General features: G+C 42.0%; 1 protein-coding gene across 1 annotated transcript; it reads right to left on the bottom strand.

Annotated features, from left to right (window-relative positions):
- Nucleotides 1-180: 180 nt before the first annotated feature.
- Nucleotides 181-25,627, bottom strand: Ckmt2 (creatine kinase, mitochondrial 2). The gene is made up of 10 exons (XM_027927834.2): nt 25,580-25,627; nt 12,753-12,924; nt 11,136-11,334; nt 9,747-9,842; nt 8,893-9,114; nt 7,027-7,112; nt 5,952-6,075; nt 5,241-5,375; nt 3,520-3,645; nt 181-405 (listed from the first exon to the last, which is right to left on the bottom strand). Exons 2-10 carry the CDS (start codon nt 12,902-12,904, stop codon nt 286-288), a joined length of 1,260 nt encoding a protein of 419 aa, XP_027783635.1. The 5' UTR covers nt 12,905-12,924; nt 25,580-25,627; the 3' UTR covers nt 181-285.
- Between the last annotated feature and the right edge of the window lie 1,831 nt (nt 25,628-27,458).

Genomic DNA, 27,458 nt, shown 5'->3' on the forward strand with positions numbered 1-27,458 from the left:
TAGCTAAGCATCTCTGGGTTCAATCCCCAGTACACCCCCCAAAAAAGTTATATCATTACCTTAAAATAATTTTGCCTCCTGCTACTCATAATTGGATGTGTTTTCCCTTCTTAACAGTATTAAAAAATCAGAGGAACAAAAATATTAAGGAGAGTTTTATTGTAAAGATAGGCAGCACCTACAATTTTACATTTTTTCCAAGTCTACAAAAACTCTCAGAGTAGAGACTTCTTTGTGTCTGTCATACCAGCAGACAGATTATTTATAAATCGGGAAAGGGAAAGTTCACTTCCTGCCAAACTGAGGCAGAGGTGGTGGCACCTTAATATCTTGACCTCTCTCCAGCTTCTTTTCACAATCCACCAGGTAGTTGACTCCATCGATGACTATTTGCACAAGCTCAACCTTAGTAGTGAAAAAGTTCAATGATTAATTCATGCAGAAGACACCTACAGGGTATTGATCAACTGGAACAACACTGGGAAAAGTCAGAATTTGCCACTTAGCTCAGCTTTATAACAACTTCTTCTTTCTCACTATTTCCCTAAAGGGTTATGGGAGGAGAGATCTGGCGGTCATGGTCACAGATGGAAAGCAGAAGTATCACAGGGTTTTTTCTCAAACTTTCCTTAGCTAAGATGGGGTTATTACTTTGTGTGTGAGAACTTTTTTTCTACATTTGAAAACCATTATTTTTCCATCTCAGATATTTTTTCCTCATGATTTTCTGCTATAAACTATCAATTTGTCTAAGAGTAAGAATATACAATGTCACTCTTGTATTGTTCTTTGGATCTGAATTCTGACCTTTTGCCAAGTTTATGCGCAGAATATGCTTGAGTTCAGATATCATCATTCACACAGTGAAGTCTTGCTGAAAAATTGTTTAAAATCATGTGTTTGAATAAATGTTGGTGAGAATGTGAGGAAAAGGTTCACTCATATACTGCTGGTGAGACTGCAAGTTGGTGCATCCAATCTGGAAAGCAGTATGGAGATTCCTCAGGAAACTTGGAAAAGAACCATAATTTGTCCCAGTTATCCCATTCCTTGACATAAACCCAAAGGACTTAAAATCAGCACAATCACATCAATGTTTATAGCCACTCAATTCACAATAGCTAAGCTATGGAATCAACTTAGGTAGCCTTCAAAAGATGAATGGATAAAGAAAATGTGGTATATATACACAATTGAATAGTATTCAGCCATAAAGAAGAAAGAAATTATAGCATTTTTTGGTAAACGGGTGGAACTGGAGACAATCATGCTAAGTGAAACAAGTGAATCCCCAAAAAACAAAGGATGAATATTCTCTCTGATATGTGGATGCTGACACACAATAAGGTGGAATAGGAGAAGTTCACTGGTTTAGACAAAGGGGAATGAAGGGAAAGGGGGAGTTGGGAATAGGAAAGACAGTAGAATGAATTGACCATAACTTTCTTATGTTCATATAAGAATATGTGATCAGTGAAATTGTACAATCATAAGAATGGGATTCTAATTAGGGTAAGTTTTATATATATATATATATATATATATATATATATATATATATATATATATTCAAAATATACTCTAGTTAGTTATATGTATATAAAAAAACAAATAATTTTAAAAATCAAGTGTTTTGCAACCAAATCATGTTTGCACTATACTAGGCAAATTAATTACCTAAAGGAAACTTTGAAAACTTATATTAAGATACACTTTCAAAAAATCCTGCTTTTTAAAATATATGTTACAACTTTGGTTTCCAAATATTCTTAAACTAGAGCATGTATATCTATTTCCCCTGGCCTAAGATCACAGTGAAACAAATTACTTGCTTCTGAGGAGACTCAAACTAGTTAATTGCTTACTATAAAAATACAAAATAATAAAATGCATGCTATAACTTAAGAACAAGCAGCGAAAAAGGAAGGGATCATTGAGGTCTGAGCTGAAACAGACCTTAGGCATGATAGAGTCCTGCTACCTTCCCATATCTTTTCATGTACAGAGAAACTGAGCTCCCAACCCCATCAGAAGGCTGAGTCAGAAGGCAAGTCACTACTAATTAGGCATGTATTTTCTACTTATCCAATTAATGCGTTCTAGTGTTGGTGAAGGTGTGGTGAGATGGGTCTCCCATTCACTGCCAGTGAGACTGTTTGGTATATAACTTTTGGTAAGAAACTTTGTCATTAATAGGGCCTTCTGATTTTCAATCCAGGAACTCCTTTCCTAGAAATACATCCTAACTAAATAATAAGAGTTGTGATTAAGAGTCTGTATATACCTCTATGTACAGACATGATCAAATGAAGTATTAGTAATACATTAAAGAGATAAATGGACTATCTTTTCTGTGCTGTCATGATTTTAAAAATCAAATGTTTTTAGATAATAAGGTTGTTTGGGACTTTTTGATTGCTTGGTTTTTGTGGGTTGGGGATTGAACTGAGGGTCTCACATGTGCTGGGAAAGTGCTCTGCCACTAAGCTACACTCCTAGGCCAAAATTCATGGTTTTGAAGAATACTTAATGTTGTGGGGAAATGTTCACATATTGGAATAAAAAGTGTTGTAATACTATAATAACAATTTTAAAGTTTTCTGAATAATTATAAAAAAGAATATAAGGCAATTTAGAATAATGTTCACAATGGTTATCAGAGTTGTTGAATTAAGTAAGTAGATTTTAAAATACTTGTTGGCGTTTTTTTGTTTGTTTGTTTTTGTTTATTGTTTTCTTTTTTTTACTTTTGTAATGATCACCTAGAAACTTAGAGTTAAGTAATAAGATACAGTTTGATGATGACCATGTATATGGGGACAATGCCATATACAGTGGCCTTCCAAGTGTAGTCCCTGACCAGCAGCCTAGCATTGAGTTGGTGTAACTTACTGTGGTCAGTATTGCTTAACACTCAGGTGCATGTTCTTTAAGGGAATCCTCTACACCTCGCTCATTCATCACCAAACCCTACACATGTCAATGAGTCCTCTTCAATCTACCAGTCACAGGGTTCCCTCAGCACTGTTTTACAAGTACAATTTATATGTAACTAATGCAAATCTTATCTGTCACCTTAATCCTAAAAATAAGATTTTAGGAATTATCAAGTGTCTTAAGAATGCCAAAGTAAAGATGATAGTATGTGACTTTCACCAAGAGAAACCTCAGAATCAAGAGAAAATTTTACCTCCCTTAGGGCTAACATAAGCAGTGGTGAAACACTGCTGTCCTTTAACATAGTAGAGCTCCTGCTGCTGAAGATTGCTGAAATAGTTCTCAGGGGCAGTCCCACTGTGAATTCTTCTCTTGCCCATAAATTCTTAGATTATATTGTGTTTACCTTTATGTCATTATTTCCCATGAAAGGCAATGCCACAGAATGAATAGTTAACAGGACTCAGTGGGGAAAGAGATCTCGAATTCTGTGAACAAAGTAAGGTTGTTGTGGCTACTTTTTTATTTCCTTTCTCTTAGGCAGATCTTGTTAATTCATGCTGGAAAAGAGAGAGATGTTACCTCTGATCTACCAATTCGATCAATGTTGGAAATATCATACACATCTGCCACGGCTGCAGTATCCACACCACCTGTGCCACGCTTCTGAAGTCTTAGGTTCTCTAGGATCTTAGAAAATCGTGGATCCTAGGACAGGGCATAATACTTAGTGTCAAAAGCAGTGAAATGGATTCACCATCATTGGTACATTTACTGAGAACAGACATATAATAAGAGACAATTGTGTTAACTTACATAAAGCATTTATTCACTACATACTAAGGTAATGTGCTGGAATTTTTCAAGCCTTACAACAACCTAGTAAAGTAGGAATTGCTTTTAGCCCACCTTGGTTTTATGTTGCTATGCCAAAATACCTAAGACCAAATACTTTACAAAAAAGAGAAGTTTACTTGGCTCACGGTTCTGGAGGCTGGGAAGTCTAAGAGCATGGTGCTGGCATCTGCTTGGCATCTGGTTCTTGCTGCATCATAATATGGCAGAGGGCATCATATGTGTGCTAACTTGGGTCTCTCTTCTTATAAAGCCACTAATGCCATCATAAGGACTCAAACCTCATGATCTCACTTAATTCTAATTATGTCCCAGAGACCCCACCCCCAATTACCATTAACACATGACTTTGGGGATTAAGTTTCCAATACATGAACTTGTAGGGGTTCCATTCAAACCACAGAAACCCCTAACAACAAAGAAAGTGAGGTTCAGAACAAGTAACTGCTCCTGAAGTCACACAGGTAGAAGGTAGCAGACCTGGAATTGAACCTGGGTAGTTTGACTCCAACCTTGTCTTCTGAACCTCTATGCATTGTTTTGTTGTGTTTGCATCTGGATGCCAACTTTGGTGTGTTCATCACTCATCTGTATAACAGCTGCTATTGTTATAATTAAAATCATGAAGTTAAATCACTTCATTTTTCTTAGCACTGGAATTTTGAATAAAAAATTTTCATACTCTTTGTAGGGGACAGACAGCATATTTTCTAAATTTGTTGTTTGAAAGTATCTGATTTACTTGGTGTGTTTCAGCAAAAACTACTATTTACCCGCCAGAATCCTTTAACCCTTCTTTTGGCATTGAATCTGAGGAAGTGAACACTGGTTAAGTTCCTGCTAATAAATGAGCAAATGTGACATGTGCCACTTTCTGCTCTACACCTTAAATCTGTGTGCTCTCTTCCCTTCTCATAAGATAGAACGTGGAGCCTGATGGTAACCATGAAAATGGGGACAGTGCCCTAAGACAGTGGTCCCTCAAGCATAGTCCCCTGACTAGCAGCCTCAGCATCACCTGGAGAAAGGTAAGAAACACAAATTCTGCAGGTGGGGCCTTGCAATCTGTTTGACCAAGGCCTGCAGGTGGTTTTCTTGCATACTCAAGTCTGAGAACTACTTGTGCTAGGAAAGACAGAAGGAGGATATGGAAGGAACCCTAGAGAGCAGAGCAGAGCAGCCTGTCCACCTATCCTGGTTTGTTACATTCAGGAAAATCCAAAAGTCTTATTCTTGAAGCCACCCCCTTTTATAGTCCCTAATCTTTTATTCTAACTAATAAAAATGTCTTTTCAGGCAAACCTAATCCTGCTCTTTCTCATTATTTTTCTTATAGCTAGAGAAAGTAAGGGTTAAGGAATGGAGAGGTATTTTCTCCCTCCACAAAGCACTCACATCTAAGCTGATCCTGGAAGGACCAAGGAAAGCCACTGGTCACATAACATTACCTTGCTAAGTTTTGGGATTCTAACATGGACACCCGCTCGTAGTCCTGTTCCAAGGTTTGAAGGGCAGGTCAGAATGTATCCTAGGCGTTCATTCCACATAAACTCCCAGCCTCGTTCCTGGATTAACCGTTCTACCTACAAGTACAACAACAGTGAACAAATGGCTGAGTTCTCAAACATACACTCACTCAGCTCATCCCAAACACCATGTTTGCCATGAATAAAATTGACTTGTTTAATGTAAAATGATACCTCTTCTAATAGAATATTAAATGGTCCAATTAAATTAGATGGACCTTGTAAAGCACTAAACATAGTACCTGTCAGATACTAAACTCTCAACAAATGTCAGTTTATGTTGTTTTTCATGCTAAGTCAATAGGAGAATATAGGAATTCTCAGCAGGCAAGTCTGGTCAGGTTACATCCTACACTGTCTATGCTTAAAATAGTGAAAGGAAATGCGGAAATAACAAATGAGCCATAGACTTCCCCAAACCATGGTGGATTGTGGAGGGAAGTATAGGAAATTTCTAATAAACAGAATTTTTTAAAGCACTACCCTGGAAATTTCATGCTAGAAAGAATGCCTTGATCCCTAGGAAAAATTAACCCCATCTTGGAAGTCACCATAGTATCTTTTTTCCCAGAATAAGCAATAGAGGAAGAATGATATTCAAATGACATTCAGAAATCTCTGGCAGTATCTTACTTCTTTGAGTCCACGACAGAATCGCTCAAACACCCGTTTCATATTGCCTCCTTTTTCCATTGAGATTACCCTGGTGTGGTCTTCCTCATTTATCCAGATGAGAAATGTCTTGTCATAATTATGCCTAATGAAGAGAGAAATACGGTGTTGAGTGTTAATTACATTTGTCTCAACACATGAAAATTCCCATTACCTCTGTAGCTTGATTGCCTCATTTCACCTTCCTCATTTCCTAGATGGCTCTTATCTGTAATTGTGCCTTAACAAGCACCACAAAATAACGTTACCTTGACAGAATGAAGAATAAGACTGACTCCAACCTTTAAATATGTCAAGTTTTTGCCCAACAAGAATATAAAATCCCACCTTAGGTCCTCAGAGAGGATGTGCATAGTTCAACTATGATAATATTTGGCTTTGACACAAGAGTATTTTATCTCCTCACAGATTCAGCCAAAATCTTGTGGTGCTTTAAAAGAATGGTTTTTTGTTTGCTTGTTTGTTGTTTTTTGTTTTTTTTAATACATGAGGATTCACATATGTTTTCTCTATGGACCCTGCCTTTCTACCCCCCACAGAGCAGTTGCTCATGAACACCTTATCCCAGCTTCTTTGGGTATCATCAGGCTCACTTATAAGGTACAAGAGTCAAAGCAGGCTGAGGACTCTTGGCCAAGATAAAATAGTTGCACACCGGGTACCTGTTGCTCCTTTTAGTGTTTTTCTTAAATCATTAGTATTTATTTTTCATTTTCTGGTCTTTTGTTTTAAAAGTCATGAGACAGATTCTCTGTGAGGTCAAACAATATAAAGCATTTCTTTTTTACCTTTAAATGTAGTCATTTCCCCCGTGCACAGTTCATGCAAACCAGCTTATTCCTATATACCTTAGAAACATCATAATACTTAGGTGCTGTGAGCACACACTCAACATTTCTAAGTAGTCTGTCTCCCCCATTTAGCTTAAGCACAGCATGCTGTCAACTGCAGTTCACAGCAAATTCAGGTTAGGACAAGCAGGCATCTGAGGAGATCCTCTGCACACATGGCAAATGTGAAAACACTACATCCATACCAGATTCCCCTGGCATCTGGCCAGTCACGGGCCATCCCAGCACATGTTAGTAAAGGGGACACTGGCTTATCAAACAGAAAGTGGTCCTGTAGGCCAAAAGGGACAAAGCAGAAAGAAGAGACTGGTGAGATCAGGCACGACTGTAAGTGCCATGTGACCAAGTTTTAACTCACTGATAATGACTGGGGTCTTAGGCAGTGTTCTCAGCTTGTCTGCTCACTAGGATAACCTGGGAGCTTTAAAAAAAAATGCTAATGTGCATTTCCCATCTGCCAAAGATTCTGAATGAAATATAATTTGTTATGGTCTAGGCATCATGAGAACTCTTCCAGTGATTCTAGTGTGCCAAGACTGAAAGCCACTGGCTTAGTCCACATGGAAATTCTTCTAAGTCACTATGGAGAGCATCTATACCATCATCTAACCATATGCAATGGCAGAGTAGGCAAGAACGAGGGGTGCTAACCTGTCCATCTACACAGCGGTCATTCTTTATGTTTCATGCTAGAAAGAATGCCTTGATCCCTAGGAAAGTATTGGTTCATTTAATACTATTTCTTTCATGTATATAGAGATATACAATAGTAATCTATAAGTAAAAATAGCTACCGCTAATTTAATGTTTACCATATGCCAGGCCCTAGGTTACATGCTTCTAATTTATTTTAATTCTCACAATAAACTTATTCTGTTTTACAGGTGAGGTAAGGAAAACTGAGATTCAGAGAGCTAAAACATCCTACTCACTATGGCATTGCTAGGAAGTAGCATAGCATAGATTCAGACCTAGACCTCTGGGACTCCTATGGTTGTGCCTTTAACCTACCATAAACCACCCCACATATCAAAATCTGTGTCCAGAGACTAACATTTTTCTTGCTGTGTGTACACCACACTTTCTTGCATAGCAGTATACCTTCTCTATCATGAGATATATGGATACTATATGTTCAAGCATGATTATGCTGAGGTAAAAAGTGGATATGGAGAGAGAAGTCTTTCTGTGATCTCAAAGAAATGAGAGAAATCAGAGACTTGAATCAGGAGAGGACAGTGGACTGTCACTGCCCACAAAGAAGTAAGCCCCCTGAGCAGGAAAACAGAGTGGCTATTTAAGGCGGAGGTGGCTTGTTCTGTAAGAGGGCAGGCAGATGGTTGTCCTGATACCATCAAGACCAGGAGACTTAGGCCTACATACCAATATCATATAGTTGCCCTGCCTGGTTTGGAAATGGGGCACATTTTGTAGAATTCGAATCTTCAGAAATGATGGAATTTTGTTTCTGCTTTTCCTTGGATTTAGTTAAAAGTTACTTTTGAAATTGCAGTTCTGTTTTCACTGTGATAAAGGAAAAACAGGTAAGGGACTTGAGTATTTTCTATTCCAGTGCCAACAAGACGCTGTGGAGGACACTGGAGACAGCAGGAGGAAAAACAGCTGGAAACCAGGGGCTGGCTCCACGAAGCAGGGGTAGGACTTACAACTGGGATTTCCTTTCCAGAATCTCTTGGCATCTAGGGTTTTCTTTGGGTGTGGTAATAGAGAGCATCCTCCAGGCACAGGCAGTATTGCCAAGCCTATTATTCCCGTTTATCGACAAGCAAGGGGATTCGCCATTCACCCCCACCCTCCTATCCCCATCACACCCTCTGCTGATTTTAACCATAGAATACTTCCATCTTCCTTCCTTATGTTGAGGTGGTAGAAGCCCCAGGCTGTCTCAGCCCGCTCTCCCCATCTGCCCCAACTCCAACCCCCAGCAAAGAGCCCTGCAGGACAGACAGGCCTGAGCTCTAGGAGGAGCTGCCCAGTGCTGGTTGGAGCTTTCCATCCAGCCCACCCCAGGCAGCCCCTGGGTCACTCACGTCGATGAGCCGTTGCTGGTCCTGCTCAGTCATCTCAGACAGCTTGTAGTAGCGACCTGCCAGGTCTCCCTTGAGGCCCTCCAGGGCCGTGATGGCCACGTTCTCCACTTCCCTCCGCTCAGCCCGGGAGCAGGCAGGTGGCAGGCTCAGCCCGCGGATGCTACGACCAGTACGGACCCGAGACGAGAGCACGTAGCGTTCGTCAAACTGCCCTTGGGTGATCTGCAAAGCAGAGTGGGCAGGGGAGGGTGTGTCACTGTGGCAGCCTCGGACCATGATCTTGCCCCAAACGCAGCAGGTACCTATGTGCTGATCTGCTGTTTTCTACCTACCATCAGGCACTGTGCAGGTCAGCACAACCGACTGTTTAACACATCTGGCACTTGGGCAGGGGCCTAGACAGTGGTTTTATATAGCGAGGTCTGGAATCTTGTACCCCCAATAGGTGGTTTGGGTTGAAAAGGAATTTTTTCAGGAAAGGTTTAAAGTTCTCAGTGACCAGCCCTCATTATAGAGTTTTGTTTTGTTTTTGCTGGTGGTGGTGGTGATAGTTTTTCTCTTTTTAGTACCATGTCTTACTAAGTTGCATTAGGCCTTGTTAAGTTGCTGAGGCTGGCTTCTAACTTGGTATCATCCTGTCTTAGCCTATGCAGACGCTGGGATTACAGGTCTGAGACCACACCCAGCTCCTTAGAGGTATTTTTAAGGCCTCTTGAACCTTAACTTCTGTGGTCCTCCAAGGAGTGTGCTGTACAAGAGCAGTCACGGAGCTTCCAAGGGACATCTAACCAGGAAAAGAGCTCTTACGTTCTTCCAGCTTCGTGTGGGAAGGAGATAAGGGGGCTAGAGCCTACCTTGGATGCATCCAGATCAGTGGGGTGCTTCATCACCCTAGGGTCATAACCATTGTGCCTTAGTTTGATGACAGGATCAAAAAGATCAGCAAATACCTGTAGGGGAAAAAAAAAGATGATTCTGTTTCCTTTTTCATTGGCTCTTCTAATAATAAAAGACCTTTCCTTTCATTTGTCCCTTTATGTCTTAAGAGGATATTAATGTCCTCCTCTGAAATTCTCCATGCTACCCATTCAGGAAATGAGTGCAAGAGTGGATTGGTGGATAGGAACAAAAATTTGTGCAAGGGAAAAACTTTTGGAGGAAAATTTGGACTCCTTGAGAGAAGTCAGGGCTGCTGAATTCTATCCCTTTAACATCCTGTCTAAGGATTCTACCAAGCCTACCACCATGAGACTGAGCAAGAAAATCAGGTTAAGAATTCAAGGGGTTTCTGGTTTGTGGGATAAAAGAACTGCCAGGTCAGAGGCTAAGCAGTTTTGTGTTCAAAAGGTCAGGAAGGTCAGGTCCTCAGGTCCTGAGGTTTAAGTAACATACAAAATTCATAGAAAACCCAACTATACTAGAAGAAAGCACACAGAGCATTCAGACAAAGAAGGTCACCCTGTGAGGACCTTCCTCAGCCCAGCTTATTTTTTGCAAAATCTACTTTTTAAAAAACAGACAAGCAAAACATAACTTCAGGTTTACTCTTTAGATAAAATAATATTAAGAGAAGTTATAACAGAATAGCTTTTGGGAGCTGTGAGAAGTGAGGAGGGCTTTGGGTCTATGGAAACTGCTCTGGTTTAGGTCTCTGGGAGCTCAGGACTGTACACTGCTCTGTATTGATGAGCTACTGGCCTCATTTATTCAGGATGCTCCCTCACTTCCCTTGATGGCTTCTTTCCCAAAAAACTGCCTTCTGCTTACTGAAATGGAAGATTGCAGAGGGGAGACCTGAGGGAGGAGTGTTGCAGGCCTTTGCCACGGGGGAGAGGATGCTCTGTGGAATGGATGCAGGGTGCTGTGCTTCTGCACCTGGGTTGAGGATGCTGACATCATGGGATTGCTCCCAGAGACTTGTTTAACTCAGGAGTCTGGGCTATACTTTTTTTGTACTAATTCATCCTTTTGACAAGCCCAGAGAGCTCTATCATGCAATTCATTTCTCTGTAGGGAAGTATACTAGGGTAGCAGCAAAGTAAGGTTGCCCCAGGAAACTGTAGATCTCATTATCCCAGAAAACATTCTAGGTGGTTCTGCAGGAACTGGCTTCCCTTTAGGAGAGTGCTTCTTGAGGAGGCAGAAACCTGGCCCCATAGAGAAGTAAAGGACTTTGGGATCATGCACCTCACCCATACCCAGGTCAACCCCTTCTACTATGGAACCTGCAGCCAGTCATTTACCTCATAGGACTCCTCGTCCCCGGCCACCATGCCCACAGTCTTTATGAAGGGGTGTCCAGGGTTGTCCACTCCAGTCTGGATGCACTGGTCCAGAGTATAGCCATTGGGTGTCATCTTGTTACGGAGCTTGGCATAGATGGTGGGGGTGAGACATTCAGCCATGCAGTTGTTGTGCTTGCGAAGGTCTGGGTAGTCTGCGCTATGGGAAGGAGAGGGGTCTTCAGCCAACAGCCTGAGGAAAGGGGTCTATGAAGGACTTGGTTTCTGCCAGTCCTTTCAAAAGGCTCCCTTTGGCCAGTGGGCACAAGGACAGTTGGCTAGTGCTGCCTAGGGACATGACACAAGATAACCAGATTTAAAACAAACAAACAAACAAAGTCCTAGTGAACTACCAGGAAAAAAAGGGCCAGGCTCCTGCCTAATAGGGGTCACAGGATGCTTATTGCAGAAGAGTACAGACTATGGCTCAGGTAAAGAAAGGGTAGAGTGAGAATAGTTAGGAAATTAGTTGAAATCATATGCAGACTTCTTTCTACCCAGAAGTTTTGCTGAAACTTTAATAACAGGCACAATTTTGGTACCTGATGTCTGTGATAGGCTAGAAACACTGCAGGTGGAACTACCTAGAACTTCGTTTATTTATTTGTCACCTCTGCCTAAAAGGCAAGCTCCAGGAGAGCAGGGACCATGTGGGCCTTGTTGAAAACAGTGTCAGGCCATTGAAACAGGCAGTTAGCAATTATCTGCTGATAAAATACCTAGAAAGAAATCAGGTGGGATGCTGTCTTACCCTGGGTTATATACTGGTTAAAGAATAGAGGCTTAAGGACCAACCACAGCCTCAAACACAGGTAATCTCACTTCAGGTATTCCTGAGGTATGTGGTTGCCAGTGATTCCCACAGGGATGCTAGTTCCCACAAAAGAGCGGTCTCTGAGAGGCAGCTCACTAGTTTTCCTTCATCCACTCCTACCTACATGGAATCCTAGGAAGTCATAACACCACTCAGACTCATTTAGTGTGCGGCATCTCATCCAAAGCAAGGTTCCAAGGGCTGAGAAGACACGTCTGTTTTTATCCCCCTCATGCTATACCTTTACTTCCCATCTACAGTGTCCTTTAAAGCTCATATTGAGTCAGCATATGTCATCACGTTTTCCAGAAGATGGTAGAGCAAGGGTGAGGCATGGGTATGGAATGAGAGGTGCTGAATTTGCATTTAGCTGCATTAGCTGCATGAACTTGAGCACTGCTTAATTTTTTTTTTTGAGTCTCCATTTCATCACAAAAGGATGCTAAGATAAATAACACTCCATGTAAAGAAATTTCTTAACATATATGTTAACATATCAGTCCATATAATATGGGTACTCAACAAATGTTACCCATCACTGTCGTTACCGTTCAACTGCACTGCAAGCTCTGGGCAGGAAAGATGATGCTACACTTCCCTGTATTTGCCACAGGACACTGGGCTTAATGAATCTCAAAAGTGATTGTCAATTTGACATTGTCATCCTTAAGGACTAAACCAAGTATCCTTGCTGACAGTTTTCAGCAGGGAAAAGTACATTTCTGGCTGACACTTGGAGTTATTTTAAAACTAAGAAGACTTACCTTGGGGGGAATAGCTTGTGCTGCTCCCGGGCCTCAGCACACACCTTCTGCCGGTTCAGCAAGTAACCAGTGGTCAGGGCACTGGTGCCCATGGTAGCAAATAGCAAAGATGCATTGCGGCCAGTTAGCAACTTAGAGAAGGTACTGGCCATCCTTCTTCTTGGATGAGTGTCTGAAAGGTAAAGAAGACATATCAGATAGTTTCACAGGATGATCCTGAATTATAGTCCAGAGTTCAACAGGTAAGAGAAAGAACTGCAGAAGCCATAGCACCACTTTGAGTTTGTTTCATTTTTGTGTTTTTTTTTTCCTTTTCTTTTTCCTTTACACTGCTGGGGAAAACATGGTTACATTTAGAATTTATGAATGTCCATGCCATTTTCTCAAACAATATAATATAGGAAAATAAAAAAAGAGGATTTCTACTTCCAGATGTTTAACAGGCCATGTACTTTTTAAAAACACCTTTATTTTGAAGATATAAGTGTTGGAGTTATAGTTATGAACAAATAATAAGCACTTTTTAAAAATACCTTTATTTTGTTTATCTAGTTTTTTAAATGTGGTGCTGGGGATCAAATCCAGTGCCCCACGCTTGCCAGGCAAGTTCTCTACCGCTGAGACACAACCCCAGCCCCACTTTTTTGGACTTTACCATTACATAAATAGCTGATGAATGTGATGGCTCTCTAGGTTTCTCAGAGTTAGGAGAAATCTCTGAGGACCACCATTCCACTCACCCAAATGAGCTCATATTAGAGCTCAGAGTAACAAGCTATCAAGCCAGGAGATATGGGTTATCTTGAGGGAAGATGCCCTTTTGATCACTAAGGTAGGACGCCAACAGTGAGATAGGGGGCTGAGTCTGGAACTCTCCCATTGAGTTGGGACCCTTGAAATGGAATAAAGTTGTCCAAAGTTAACAGATTTCCATCCCTTGGCTCCTAGAAGAAACAGACTCAAAATCTTTCTAAGAAAATTATATTTGCTTTGGGTCCTGGATTTCTACAGATTAGAGATCAAACATAAAGTTCCCAATCAAAGATCATTAGGCATACAAAGAGGCATAATGAATGAAAGTCAACAGAAGAAATGATCATAGATTAGACTTCGATTGATGATCCTGGGATTGTCAGATAAATTACAGTTTAGCTTTAAATAGGATGTTTAAAGATATAAGTGTTGGAGTTATAGTTATGAACAAGTAATAAAAGACCATTAAGAATGATCAAGCTGATCTGGAAGAGAAACTAATTGAATTACTGACTATGACACAGCTAAAGAGAAAATAAATGGACTAGAAGATATGTCTTTAGAAATGACTCAGAATATAGAAGAGAGAAATGGGAAAAATGGACGATATGAGATATAAATTAAGAAAAATGATGGCTAAAATATCAAGGTCAAATGCACATCTAGTTGAAACCCCACAAAGAGAAAATAAAGAAGAGGGAGTAGTCATATTTAAGGAAAATAGCTGAGAATTGTCCTGATGAAAGACAAGGGGCAAATATAACATAAGCAAATTAAGAAAAAATGACATCTAGATAAATAATAGTAAAATTGCATAATACTGGTGACAAAGATATTGAAAACAGAGGGGAAAGAAATAACAAATATCAGCTAATTGTTCAAAAGTGAGCCTAGGGAAGTAATATTTTTATAGGTGAAGAGATAATAATTTTCAATCTAGAATTAGGGATACAGTCTAATGCTCTTTCAAAAATGAGAGTGATATTGCTGTATGTTTATACATGACTGCATGACCAATGTGATTCTGCAACCTGTACACTCAGAAAAATGAGAAATTATACCCCATCTGATTCATGTATGCTATGTCAAGATCATTGTACTAACATGTGTAACTAATTAAAACAAATAAAAAATTAAATAATTAATTAATTTTAAAAAAAGACACAGAGAGGCTAACAAGTAAAATAATAAAAAGGAAAAAATATATCAGGAAAATTCTAATCATAGAAATTATTATCAAACAAGATAGACTTTAGAACAATGAATGCTATCAATAATAAGCATATTTCATAATACTAAAAATGTTAGTTCAATAAGAAAATATACTAACACTACCTAATGGTGCTTCTGCCAGGCATACAGAAAAAAAAATGAGAGTGAATAATGTAAATTTAAAAAACAGGGCTGTGACTATAGCTCAGTGGTTAAGCACTTGTCTAGCATAGGTGAGGTGCTGGGTTTGATCCTCAGCACCACATAAAAACAAATAAATAATATAAAGGTTAAATTATTAAAAAAACAAAACAAAACAAAACACTAAGCACACTTCTGTGTCGTGGGAAGATGACACTATAGATTTCAAGGCCATACAGCCAAAACTGGGTATCTGGCTGTGTGGGTTCGAATTCTACATATGTGACTTGAGACACACTGGTTAGCCTGGCTGGATCTTAGCCTCCTCACTAGTTTAACACTGTGTTGTTGACTAGAATAACTTCTTAAATTATATTAATATTTCTACATAGCCAAAAAGTAATATAACAGATATTATGTTTCCCCCATCACTAAAAAAGAAGACAAACATAGATAAAGAACAGATTATTAACAAAGGAAGTATTAAAATATATACTTGATTAAAAATGGCAGCAGGGAAGATAGTCTCAAATGCTAATAGTGGAAAAGATATGTGCAAATACTAATATGTACTATATAATTATCAATGAATGATGAAATTCAGGATAAACAAGTACAGACAGATACCCTACTGAACCTGCTACTGCTCAAGATGAGAAGGGTCTATTAGCCTGCAATATCACCTATCAAGGAGCTATATAACATGAGTGTTTGAGTAGAGAACAAAAGAGTGGTTAGCTCTCAGTACTCTCTCACCATTTGGGTCTCCATGATACCTAAATAAATACAGTGTGGACTTTCCTAACATTTGGAAGGCTCCTAAAACTCTGCTGCTAGAGGCTATATGGATTGATTGCTTCAAAGAACTTGATGTGTATGGCTGTGATTGATAACCTGAGCCACTCAGGGAAGGATGAACCTTTAAGGGGAATCATCACAGGGTACAGCATTGATAAGACTATCTTTCTAGGGTCCACTTTCTACCTTGATTGTATTTTGGGAACTGATCAGTCCATCAGCTTCCTTCTACCAGGATCCCACCTAGAAGTTTACTAAACTTGAATGTTTCAACTGAAAGCATCAAAGACTTAGAAAACGTTTAAGAACTTGTTTTTTTTAAGAACTTGTTTTTTTATATTGGTCCAGGATTATCAGACAGTTCTTTTCTTCTGTGCTTATGTCTATAAACAATTTTCTCTGTCCTAAGGACAGCAGGGGTTGCTAAAACCAGACAAGATAAGTCAGCCATTTCTTGAAGTTGTCCTGGGGACCTGCAATGGCCCACATTAACTCATCACATATACTTCTTTGCTGCCTATTAGACTTCAGGTGTTGTTAGTGTCCTTCCAAGAATGGGCAATGGCTGCTCAAAGAGCTACACCAATGCTTTCTGGTCCATCAGGCAATATTAACACATAGCCTTTGGGCTGTCTCATCTGCTTCCACACCCATAAATCTGCTCTTTGAGCAGAGAGGCACTCTGAGATTTACTGTAAACTCAGAAAAGTCCTATAAACTTTGCCCAAATGCTCTGTAGGCAGTAGGGGCCTAAAGTGTGTTGGACCATGGTCTCCCTAAGCTAATAAGAAGTGCAATAATTTATGAGGCTGACCCAAATATCTTGATCTTTGTTTCTTTCCTTTAATTGTTTATGTACTGATACGTAATTACATTCAAATTCTGTGCAAAAAGATTTCTTTTTAAAGAGGAGAAAGAAGAGGGAGTGATCTCCATGTACAACTCATGACTAGTGGTCTTCAAAGATCATCCTCCCTGTTAGAGTGATGTGTGAGTGAGCATTTGGCTCAAAGTACTGATGTTTGAACTATCATCATATCCATATTTTAGTTTCTGTAAATAACAATATTAGTTTGCTTTTAACAATTCCAACATTGCATTAGTGTCTAAATGAGGTACCATCAGTGTGAATAATTTTGGCTAGTCTTTGGTCTTGGAACTGAATTCTTCTTCTTCTTCTTTTTTTTTTTTTTTTTTTTTTGTATGTGTGTGTGTTAATGAGGATGAACCCAGGGCCTTCACAGGTTAAAAAACCATTCTACCAAGGAGCTACATCTGCACCCCTATTTATTTTTTTATTTTGAGACAGAGTCTTGCTGAGTTACCCAGGTTGACCTTGAACTTGGAATCCTTCTTCCTCAGCTTCTCAAATAGTTGGGAATTACAGATGTGAGATACTGCACCCAGCTTGAAATTCTCAAGTACCACTGCTTCAATTCTTTGTAAAGAATTAACACAGTTCAAGTTTTGGTGAAGTGAAGAATGCCTGCTTCCTTGATTATATTTTCTCTTGCCAAGGTTCATAAAGACATTGAATTTCAATATTAATGTCCTAGTGGATAAACTTCAATGTGAAATTGAAATAAGGTCTTCCTGAATAGGCCTATGATCTGGAAATGGCTTCTCTATGCTCTCCTGAGACCCAGAGACTGTCTTGCAATGAAATAACTTTTCCTTACAGCTAAACTAAATATCTATAGCATGTTAGTCTTTTAAAAGCTGCACAAGCAAAACATTGCTTTGTCTTATACCTTTCCCTGCCACATAGCAGGCCCCAAACATTATAGAAGCAGTATTTATAGCTAAAGCCCCTGCTCAGAAGAGTCTCCATTTGTTATTTACACAGGTGACAAAATAGTAAAATCCTGGGAGGATGTTTGTGGTAAGAGGTGATATGCGCACACCAAGGCTGTCAATATTTGACTTTGCTTTGTTTCCTTTGGACAAACCTAAAGTAGAGTTTCCTTATATTATTATAGAGTATATGGTATATGTGATATAAAGACTTGTATTTCCAAGGCAGTTTGAGAGCTCTTTCTGGAAATCCTGAGCAGATGATGTTGGTGCCTGATTCTGCTTTGTCTTACAACCAGGAGAAGAACTTTAGAATCATCAGACTGTGCAGACCCGCTCAAGGCCAAGGCAAACATATAGAAAAGATTTGCTTGGATGACATTCATCCCTACCAAGATTACCGAGGCCCACATCAGGGAAGCCCAGGACTTGGTGGGAACTGCAGTTTGTTAATATGTGAGGCAGGCACTGACATCTGACAATTGCTTGTGATTTCCATAAGCCAAGATGTGTTACATTGAGAAACTTCAACTCATTTTGCTCATGGCTTTTGTTAGTGAAAAGCAGCCTGCTGGCTTGCCATCCCAGAAATTCTTTTCCACAAAATATAGGTAAGAAAAAAAAAAACAGTTTTATTATCGAATAAGCAAGTATTAAATTGGTGATGCAGGTGTTGGCTAAAGAAATCTCAGTAACAGAACTCTTATGCTTTCATATAGCTAAGCAGATAGGACCCATAACATACATATTCTCAAGGACACTCACTCAAATAAGAGGTCTTGACAGCACCATTTGTCCCACATCATTCATTCTAAGTGTTGGGGTGGTCATTTGTGTCAGTAAATTGCCTTGATTCAAAGGACAAATAAATATCCTCACATCTATATGACAACAGGTAGCTTTATAATGTGGAGCCCAGTGCCTAAGTTAGATTACTACCTTCCCACAGAGTGGGGGTGCAGGCTGGTACCACTTTCCTCAGTACTTACCTTTCAAAGAAATGGCTGCTGAGTCATCAAACTGGCTGCAGGCTTACTTGTATTGTTTTGTTTTTGTTTGTTTGGTTTTTCTGAGACAAGTTCTCACCATGTTGCCTAGATTGGCCTTGAACTCATGATCCTCCTCCCTCAGCTTCCCAAGTAGCTGGGATTCCAGACATGCACTACCATGCTCAGGCTTGGCTAACATTTTTTTCTATTAATATTTACATACATTTCAAAGGGGCAGATAAAGAGTTTACAGTGACAAGTTTTCAAAGGAAATGCTCTAAGAAAAGGAGGGGGCTCTTTCCCTTTTTGATCTAGGAAACATTAATTTTGTTTCCTCCACTCCCCCATGTGTAGGGGGGCACAGGGCACAGTTGCAGGCTCAGCAGGGCTCTGTTCAAGGTGGACAATTACTCAATACCAGTCTCACACTTCAAAAGGATGAGACCTAGTGAAGGTAGGCCTGGGTTGCAGTTTGTCTTGGTTCTCAAGCCAACTGACCCATGCACAATAAGGTCTCACTAAAAGCCTAAGGGGAGTGAATAATTGTCATAGGAATGTGAAAGTTGGAAAGGACTTTAGATGTCATTTAGTTAAGATCAAGTATAGGGATCCCTTTCCTACAGTCATCCTTAAATACAGTGCTTCCTAGAGCTACCTACTTTGATGTTGGGTAACTATTATAACATTTTTCATATCTTAATAAGATTAAAAAAGCAAAATTAGTATTTTCCAGGGCTAGGTCCTTTACCTACAACAATCCCCAGGAGTAGGTAGCTTATTTTACATCCCAACAAGGGAACTCAAAACAGAGATTTTAACTAAAAACCCAAAGTCACACAGCTAAAAAGAAGCCATATGACTTTATCAGACACTTTCTTAAGGAAGGTCCTACTTTTACCCACAGGTTTTATAAGAAGCAACATCTCACTGTGTTTGGAGGGAGTCAATCCCCTTGATTCTCAAGCAATGGAGCTCTCTGAGAGTTTCAGCTGCCTTAGGTCCTCCTTGGTCTTAGGGAGACTGAGAGGTTTCCCTCATCCATGGTTTTCTCAGGAGGGTGACAGGGAAAGGGTAAGCACGGATAACCCAGGCATGGTTCTGCACAGTCCTGAGGGGACTCAGAGCCAGAGAGTGGCCTTTTGGACACCCTTGACCAGAACACCAATGACCACAGAATTTCAAACAGTCCTAAGGCTGAAGGTGACAAGGTTAAACAGAACAAGTGAGTTGAACATGCTTCACTGGAGAGGCCAGGGTGGACAATGAAGGAGGAAAGAAGGAACAATGAGAAGTGAACATAGGTGGCATTTAACAACTTATTTGAAAAAAAAAAATTAAGTACCTACTATTTGTCATTTTTAACGGAGATGTCAGTCTGAGGGAAAAACTCTTACATAGCAGTCACTTTCACAGTCCACCCTCTGAGCCAGCATCCTCTCCTGGCCACCTAGAGATTATGTGATCTGTGCTCTACTGGGAGGTCCAGAGTTCCAGGGGAGCTCCTGGGACAGCCCCGCATAAAACCAGAGAGACCATCAACTACATTGTTTGAGGGACTAAAGGGTCTTAACCACACCAACATGTTTCTTGCCTCTGCCCTGGGACTTAGTCACACACTGCAAAGGATTAGAGCAGAAATGGTAGATAGACATCTCACACCCATGTGCGTAAACAGAAGACCTCCAATGCTGGTGTGCACACATGGCCTCTCTCTGGACAACTGCTTCCCAGGTGGGGAGTGGCCATTGCTCCAGGCCACACCAGACTTAACCTATGTATGCCTTTGAAGGCTGAAGAAATGAGCTAAATGATTCTATACCTAGTCTATAATCTTAAACACAAGGACACAGCATCCTGGGCCACTGTCACTAATACAAATTTGGCTATGGAGGGACTCTACAGAAGAAAATTCTCCTAAAATTTGGAGTATTGAATTCAATGGGAAGTGGATTTTCCTGGAATTTGTAGTGGTTGCCTATTTCCCAAAGAGAGACCCATGACATGGGACTACACTGTTTGATTATAGGGTCTAGAATACCTACCCAAACCAGGGGCAGATCTGAACAGGACCGAAATCAACTGCCTAGTAAATGACCTGTGTACAGAAGATTACATGACAGCCTGAGAGCTAAGCCTTGAGTCTCATTCTTCTGTCTGTCAGTCTATCTGTTCACCCACCCCATCTGCTCAGCAAATTGTGTCAAATACAGGGGCCGCTTTCAGATCAGAGCATAGTGTAATGGGAGAGAGAGATAATTATAATCCAAAGGACAAGGCAAAAATAATAAAGAGGAAAGAAGACCCATATCTGCCTGCCAGATCAGGGAGGGCTTTCTGGAGGAGGTAAAAAAGTCTTCTGGGATGTCACTTCACTGGGTGGACAAGGGGAGGGCTTTCCAGACAGAGGAAACAGAAGGCACAGAGATGGAAGGCAGGAGCGGCAGTGGAGTAAGGAGGGGTGAGAGGCAGAGTGGGGCTGCAGAAATAGGTGAGGCCACAGCCGTGAGACCATTGCAGCCATAACCAGAAGAAAGTGAAGGTGACATGGGGATTTGATTCTGGAGGAGGTGAAAAGCCACAACAGAATTTTCAGTGAGGGGTAGGGTGGAGGGAGATCAGAAGGAGGGCAGCTCTTGCAGAGTTCAGCACCTGTCACTAGCTGTGTGGCGGGGAAGCTGCCATGATCCTCCCTACTCTGGCTGTGATGGGAATCACTGGGCTGCCCTGTGAACTACTGCAACCATTCTGGAGAGGGGCACAGGAGACAGCTATCAAAATAAAAATTGCCCTGGCCCACTGGCCCAGCACCACCTTTGGAAATTTGTTCTGCAGAAATAAAGCTACCCGTATAAAAGGAGGAAGGCAGAAGGATGTTTATTTTAACATTGTAGTGGCAAAAGAAAAAAAAAAAAGAAGTAACTTATCAGAGGGGGAAGGACCGTGGGATAGTACATTAAGTGTTCAGAGCATGGAATATTCTGACCTGAATGTATATCTATGACACATTCTTAGATTGAAAGGGGAAAAATACCTTGCATAGGAATGAATATGAGTAGTTCCAATTTTGTAATGATTTGAATATACGTGTACATATTTGTTTTATTTGTATGAACATAAAGAAAATTAGTAAAGGTTATTTATCAAACTGCTAAAAGAGTTACTTCAGAGCAATGGACTTGGAGGAGGCCACTTACCAATTTTTCTCTCAATAGAACTCTATTGCATCACTCAAACATGTTTACATTTGTGATTTTAAAGAGTAAGATGCTAAAAATATCAACTGTGAAGTGTGCTAAAAATTCAGATACTGCCTTTTGCATATCTGCAACAATGGGACTGTCATATATATATTGTGAAAAAGCCCTGCTGGTGTGGGAACCCAAATGTCACCTTCCTGAGCCTCAGCAGCTTCTCTGTGATGGGCATGATGAATCCTCTCTCTGGGTGTGGGAGGAAGAAAGGACAGACTACAGGAGGTACCAAGTAACTGTAAGTCCCTTCCCCTAATGGCCCCGATGGCCTTCATTCACTCCTGAAAGACAACCCTGGTGATCCCAGCCAGTGCTGGTCTGCTCCTCTCTGAATATTTATCAACTTTAGCTTGTGTCTCTCCCTACCCCCAGCATTTGAATTATTTCAGTTAATTGCTTTATTCTGGGATCTCTCTGGAGACAAGACTATCCAGAATGTTCCTATCATGTACTTCCAGATCTGGTGCTCATACCCTGAAAGCCATCATGAGGTTTCACAACATGGGTTTAACCAGTTGAGCTCCCCCTTTCTTCCAGACCTCCCTCTTGATGCTGTCTCCAGAGCTTCCTGGCTTCATAGGACAGGTCCTCCCTGTACCCTGCTGTCCTTTTGCTGGGGTATCTCTTTTTACCTGGAATATTGTCCCATCCCTGCACATCCAGTCAAGCCTTCCCCTCTCTCTCTCTCTTTTTTTGTTTAAATAACAATTATTGAGCTCCTACCATGAACCATGAGTTGTTCAAGGGGCTTTACATTATCTTCAGGCTTTGCAACAGTCCTGCTAAGTAGGTATTATTTTAGATCAGAAGTGTCATGCTCTGGTTTCACATGCCATCCCAGTGGGAAAGCTCAGAATTCAGCCTAGGTTTGCCCTTAGCCTGGACTCAGGCTACTTTGGACCCCACATATAGCCCTGTACCAGCCAGCAATGGAAGGAGAACCACTCTTGTGGCTTAGGACCTAGGAGTGCCCCAGGTCACTCCACCGGTTTAGCCCCCAATACATAGAAATGCATCTACCATAGCAGCTCTGGGCACAGGATTATCACCTCAGAGCATGTGACTCCTCCTAGAGTCCCAGAATATTACAAGCCTGTTCCCTTCCCCTGTCCTCAGGCTTCTGCTGAAGTGGCCAGGATGCCAGGGATATCTCTGCCTGTTCCACTCTGACACCAGGTGCCTGCCAAGCCATGCTGGGGATGCTGGGCAAGTCTGCCTTTCTCTGAGGAGAGGGCACACAGACTTTCTTTCTCGCTCCTTCCCTCTTCTCTCTCCCTCATACAGAAATGTGAGATTTCAGGAAGTGGGAAGGGACGTAGTCTTCAGCTCTCCTGCTTTAGAAACTGTCTACCTCAATTTCCCTAATACAGAATGCCTCTATGAATCTTGATTTTAAAAACATTGTTTGCTGCATCTGGGCTAAAAAGGGGAGAATTCCTGGGCTGTAAGCAGGGAGATTTTTGTGGGGGGTTGCAGGAGCACGGCCTGGTGCAAGCAGTAGTATCATGCTTGTTCCCACACATGCTCTCTCCATTGAAAGACAAGGACAGCCACATTAAGCCCTGTGGGCTGGGTGCCCAAGAGGTGTACATCTCTCTGTCCTAGGCAGGTGTACTTGGAGCCTGGGTCCTGGCCTAAGGTTTTCTCTGGATCTGTGACATCCCAGAACATGGAGGCCCTGAGTTGTCACTGCCCAGTCCCCAGCCTCCTGGTCGTCTGAATATCCTGGATGGAGATGCCATGTGTGCCTTTCTGCTGACTCAGAGTTATTTCTGGTCCTGCTGTTCACGGCGTCCATGTGTCTGAGCTCCTCGGGACCGCAGGACAGGTGAAAGGCAGGGGAAGGACCATGTGTCAACTTTCCTTCCAGAGAGTCACCCCAAAACGAGGACGTCCTTGGGGTTGGACCAGCTCCACAGGACACTCTGAGCAAATTCCCATGATGCCAGGTGTCCTAGGCCAGCAGAAAATGGCTGTCCCCTCCCAGATCTAAGAGAGCAAAGGGATCAAGTTACCTCACAACCACTAAGCACAGTCCACCTTACTGAGCACCCTCAGACTTCTCAGTCCTACTCAGCAAGTAGAAATTCATAGGCAAGAACAGTTTATTTTTCCTTTCCTGCAAAACAGAGGCCTTTTCTGGGGCCCCCTTGTGATAAAGATGTCGGATTATTACCAGACTTGTTTCTCAAGAGTAAATCTTCAAGAAAAGAGAACTAGAAGCCACGTTGCCTTTCACACAGCTGTAACAGTAGGGTGCCTTCTTCTCCACTGAAGGGAGTCTTGTCTCAGAGGCCTCCCAGGCAGGAGTGGGTGTGACCTCTATCAGTCACCTTCAGGACTCCCATTAGGATTCCTGGCTCAGTGGGCAGGACCTCCCAGAATGCTGGACATAGGCTCCCAAGAGTCCTCAGGGAGACAAGTGGGTCTCTTTCTAGACTGTGACCGAAATGGAAACCCAGAGCTTCAGCGCTAGGGACAAAGTCTGTTTCAGAGTCAGCTCCTCTTCCCCCTGAAAGCCCAGGACTCCCCATCCATACCATCCCACCGCCCATGGTTTCCCCAACCTTCTTCAATCATCCTTTTCAAAAAATCTGGCCCATGGCCTTTTCCCTGAGGCTGTGATTTGATTGTGAAACTGACAGAGTCAGAGGGATGTAGGGACTCCTGTGCCTTAGCCCATGGTCAGAATTAACTCCAGGGTCTGGGTCTTTGGAAGAGGTGCCTGTCAATGCAGAGGAGAAATGAAGTGCTCCAACAGCTTAATGACACTCAAAATGGTCCTCTGATGGTCCTCAAACAGCCTCCTGCCACCAGCTGGTGGTCAAGTTCTCCAGGAGAGAACAGAGGAAGCAGATCAAGGACACAAGTTCAGAAACAGATAGTATGAGAGCTGCAGCAGGAAGAGCTGCTCTTCTGGAAACAGTTCACCACTAGCATGGCCTTGCCACGAGGGCTCCGCTGCCACCTGGCCGACTCCAGCTGCCTCTGTGAAGGGTCGCAGAGCAATCCACAGTGTTTGTGGCAAGGCTTGTGGGGAAGGGCAGCACTGAGAAGAGGGAAAGTTTGTGGATTGTTTGGCAACTGTCACTCTCCACACCCTTAAAGCAGAGCATCTGAAGGTAGAGATGCCACCCACACACAGTGAAAGAGAAGTGACCCCTGAGAGCCAAGCAAGCCAGTAAGCAAAGAGCAGGCCTTTGCCAGAGATGAAATACATTCAGCCCAAGTAGAAAGCCTTTTTTTGGCTTTGGTTTTGGTAGGGAGGAGGGTGGGAAAACAATTCCTTGACTCATTTTTTTCATTATATTCATGAATTAAAGAATGAATCTCTAGCAATGATACAACAGTTTAAATTGGGTTCAGTTTATTGGTAATTAATCAGCTCTTTTTGAAATCCTCAAAAATTTTAATTTTCTAGGTAGTTCGAGTCATTGATTTTGTACCTCTTTTGATGCTATCAAGTAAAAACATTCCCAGAAATAAGTGGAGTCGTCTCTATAAATTACAAGGAAAAGGAACCTGACGTTTAAGGTCCTAAGTGCAGCATAAAAATTCTACATTTATAGCTTTTTTCCCAACGAAAACTTCTGATTCATTATCAGATAGAGGCACTTTGAGCAGAGTACTTCTATGGTTCTGGCATCTCCTGCTGAGCTGTCCCTGCCTGTGTACAGGGAAGAGGGGGCTTGAGTCAAGGACAGACACTCTGCTGGCTTCTTTAACCAGGTACCATTATTTCCTCACACATGTGCAGTGCCCACAGCAACTGACCTATACCTGCTCCTGGTCCACAGCCCTGGGTTTACTCTTCCAAACCCCTCTCACACTGGCTCTAGCAATTCTCCCTCTTTGGAGAAATAAAGCAGAGTTTCATAGCCTCACTGACCTTGAAGCGGGAGTCTGCCACGTCCTGTCCTGCTGCCTGCACACAGCCAAGAAGTGTAACAGGAGCTCTAGGCAGAGTCTGGCCTTGAAGAGACTCTCGTGCTGGGCGGGGCCTGCGGGGTCCATCCTGGCCAATCCTGTCTCAGACTCAGGAAGCACTGGCTCCCCCAGCTGTGCCCTTGACAGCCAGCCACTGACTCTTCTTCCACTGGGTCCTGGGCCTTTTCTGGCACCTGCCCTTTCTCTGAAATGGTTCTCTCCCCTATAAAGAGAAAAGGCAGAGTTGTGTCTGCCCCCTCCTACCCAGTTCCTCAGACTGCTCCCCTTTAGGCTCTCAGAGGGATTCTTGGGTCTGCAAGCTACTCAGGCCTGTAGGACCGGGCCTCAGGGTGAAAGGGCCAGCAGGAGAGGCTGTGTACCTGTTGGGTGACTTGCTTCTCCCCTCTGTCAGGAGCACCATCCTGGGGACCCTGTTAGCTCTGGAGAATGCACTTCTCAGGCCAAAGTTGAGAGAAAAGCTGTCTATAGCTGCTTCTCTCCAGCTGCTAATCAGGACCTCAGCCAGAGGCTAGGGGGACCTCCTTCCAGCTTATTGTCAGAGGCCTGGATTCAGAGATAATAGCAATCACATTTCTGTTCAGGATCAGGCCATCTGAAGTAGATGGCTACACTGTCTTGCCTTCTATGAGCTTAATCTACCACCCAGAAGGCCCTGCAGGCCATATCCCTGCTTAAAAATAGCCCTCCTTGGGACATCCACCATGAACCAGAAAGGTTGCCTGTAAATAGCAATGACCCACCAAGATTTTGGACAGCAGCCCTGCCATTTCAAGGGAGCCTGCCTAGGCCTCTGGTGACAGTCACGTACCTAGTTTCTGTGACCACGTGAACATCGCCAGCTGATTCCTCTCTCTCCCTTCTTAGGGCTCAGCCAGCCTCAGAGGGGATTATGGAGCTGGGGAATGGAGACTCAGGAATTATTCCTAACAAGGCTCTGTTAGAGTTTCAATTCTTTTCAATATGACCATGGCAAAAATGTAAACACCACACAAGATACTGATCAGGAGAGCACATGAGGAGGTCTTCCATGGTCTGGAAAGGTTCTTGACTTGAGGGGGTTATATGAATGGACCCACGTGTAAAAATCCCTCATGTTGAAACCTGGAATTCAAGCACTTTTTTGTATATTGGTTTCCTCAGTTAGTACACATATGTCATCACTGTGTCCTAACAGAGTGATACCCTTTCAAGTGATATATACTCATGTATTTTCTAGGTTCTTCTATGTTACTTCATGAAAATAATCACAGATTGGGATTAACCAAGCAGATTTCATGATCCTGCAGAGTCAGGGTTCCAGTGTGCATATTTTGTAAGCTTTCCCTGGGGGGCACAGGCAGTGAGCTGGAGGACTGTGGGGCTCAAGAGCTGCTCCAGAGACTGGGCTATGCTGGCTGGTAGGGTTGCGGGGGGACAGTGAGTTCTTAGTTCTTCTCAAAATACCTCTTTTGTGCACACACTTATTTCAAAAACAGTTCCAGTAACCCTGTAATAGCCCAGCTCTGAGATCCAGAAAACTGTGAGGCTCTTGAAGGGCACAGATGTGCAAATTTTAAAGAATGGTAGTTACGGTGAAAATCTCTCTTTTTCTTTTTCCTATAATTCTTTACTAATGGACATTTAGGGCCTCCTCCACAACTCTTACCTCAACTGCTTATATTTTATACTGAGTTTACACATGAATGGGTCAAGGTAGAAGCTGAGATGTTGTTGGAAAAAGAGGCTGCCTTCCTTCAGTCGGGGCCTGGTCACTTTCAAGGTTATTAGGAGGGAGTGGCACCTAGACTCACAGCAGAAATTCCAAAATATCTGAAAATCCT

This window comes from Marmota flaviventris, chromosome 5 (genome assembly GCF_047511675.1).
Source record: "Marmota flaviventris isolate mMarFla1 chromosome 5, mMarFla1.hap1, whole genome shotgun sequence".
Classification (NCBI taxonomy): Eukaryota; Metazoa; Chordata; class Mammalia; order Rodentia; family Sciuridae; genus Marmota; species Marmota flaviventris.

What these genes read in the sequence shown, in the direction of transcription:
- Ckmt2 (XM_027927834.2), bottom strand. Translation starts at nt 12,904, where the DNA reads ATGGCCAGTACCTTCTCTAAGTTGCTAACTGGCCGCAATGCATCTTTG. An exon ending in GGGACGAGGAGTCCTATGAG is followed by an intron (nt 9,843 to 11,135) that starts GTAAATGACTGG and finishes TTTCCCCTACAG; the next exon opens with GTATTTGCTGATCTTTTTGA. An exon ending in CCAGATGCCAGGGGAATCTG is followed by an intron (nt 6,076 to 7,026) that starts GTATGGATGTAG and finishes TCTCTTCATTAG; the next exon opens with GCATAATTATGACAAGACAT.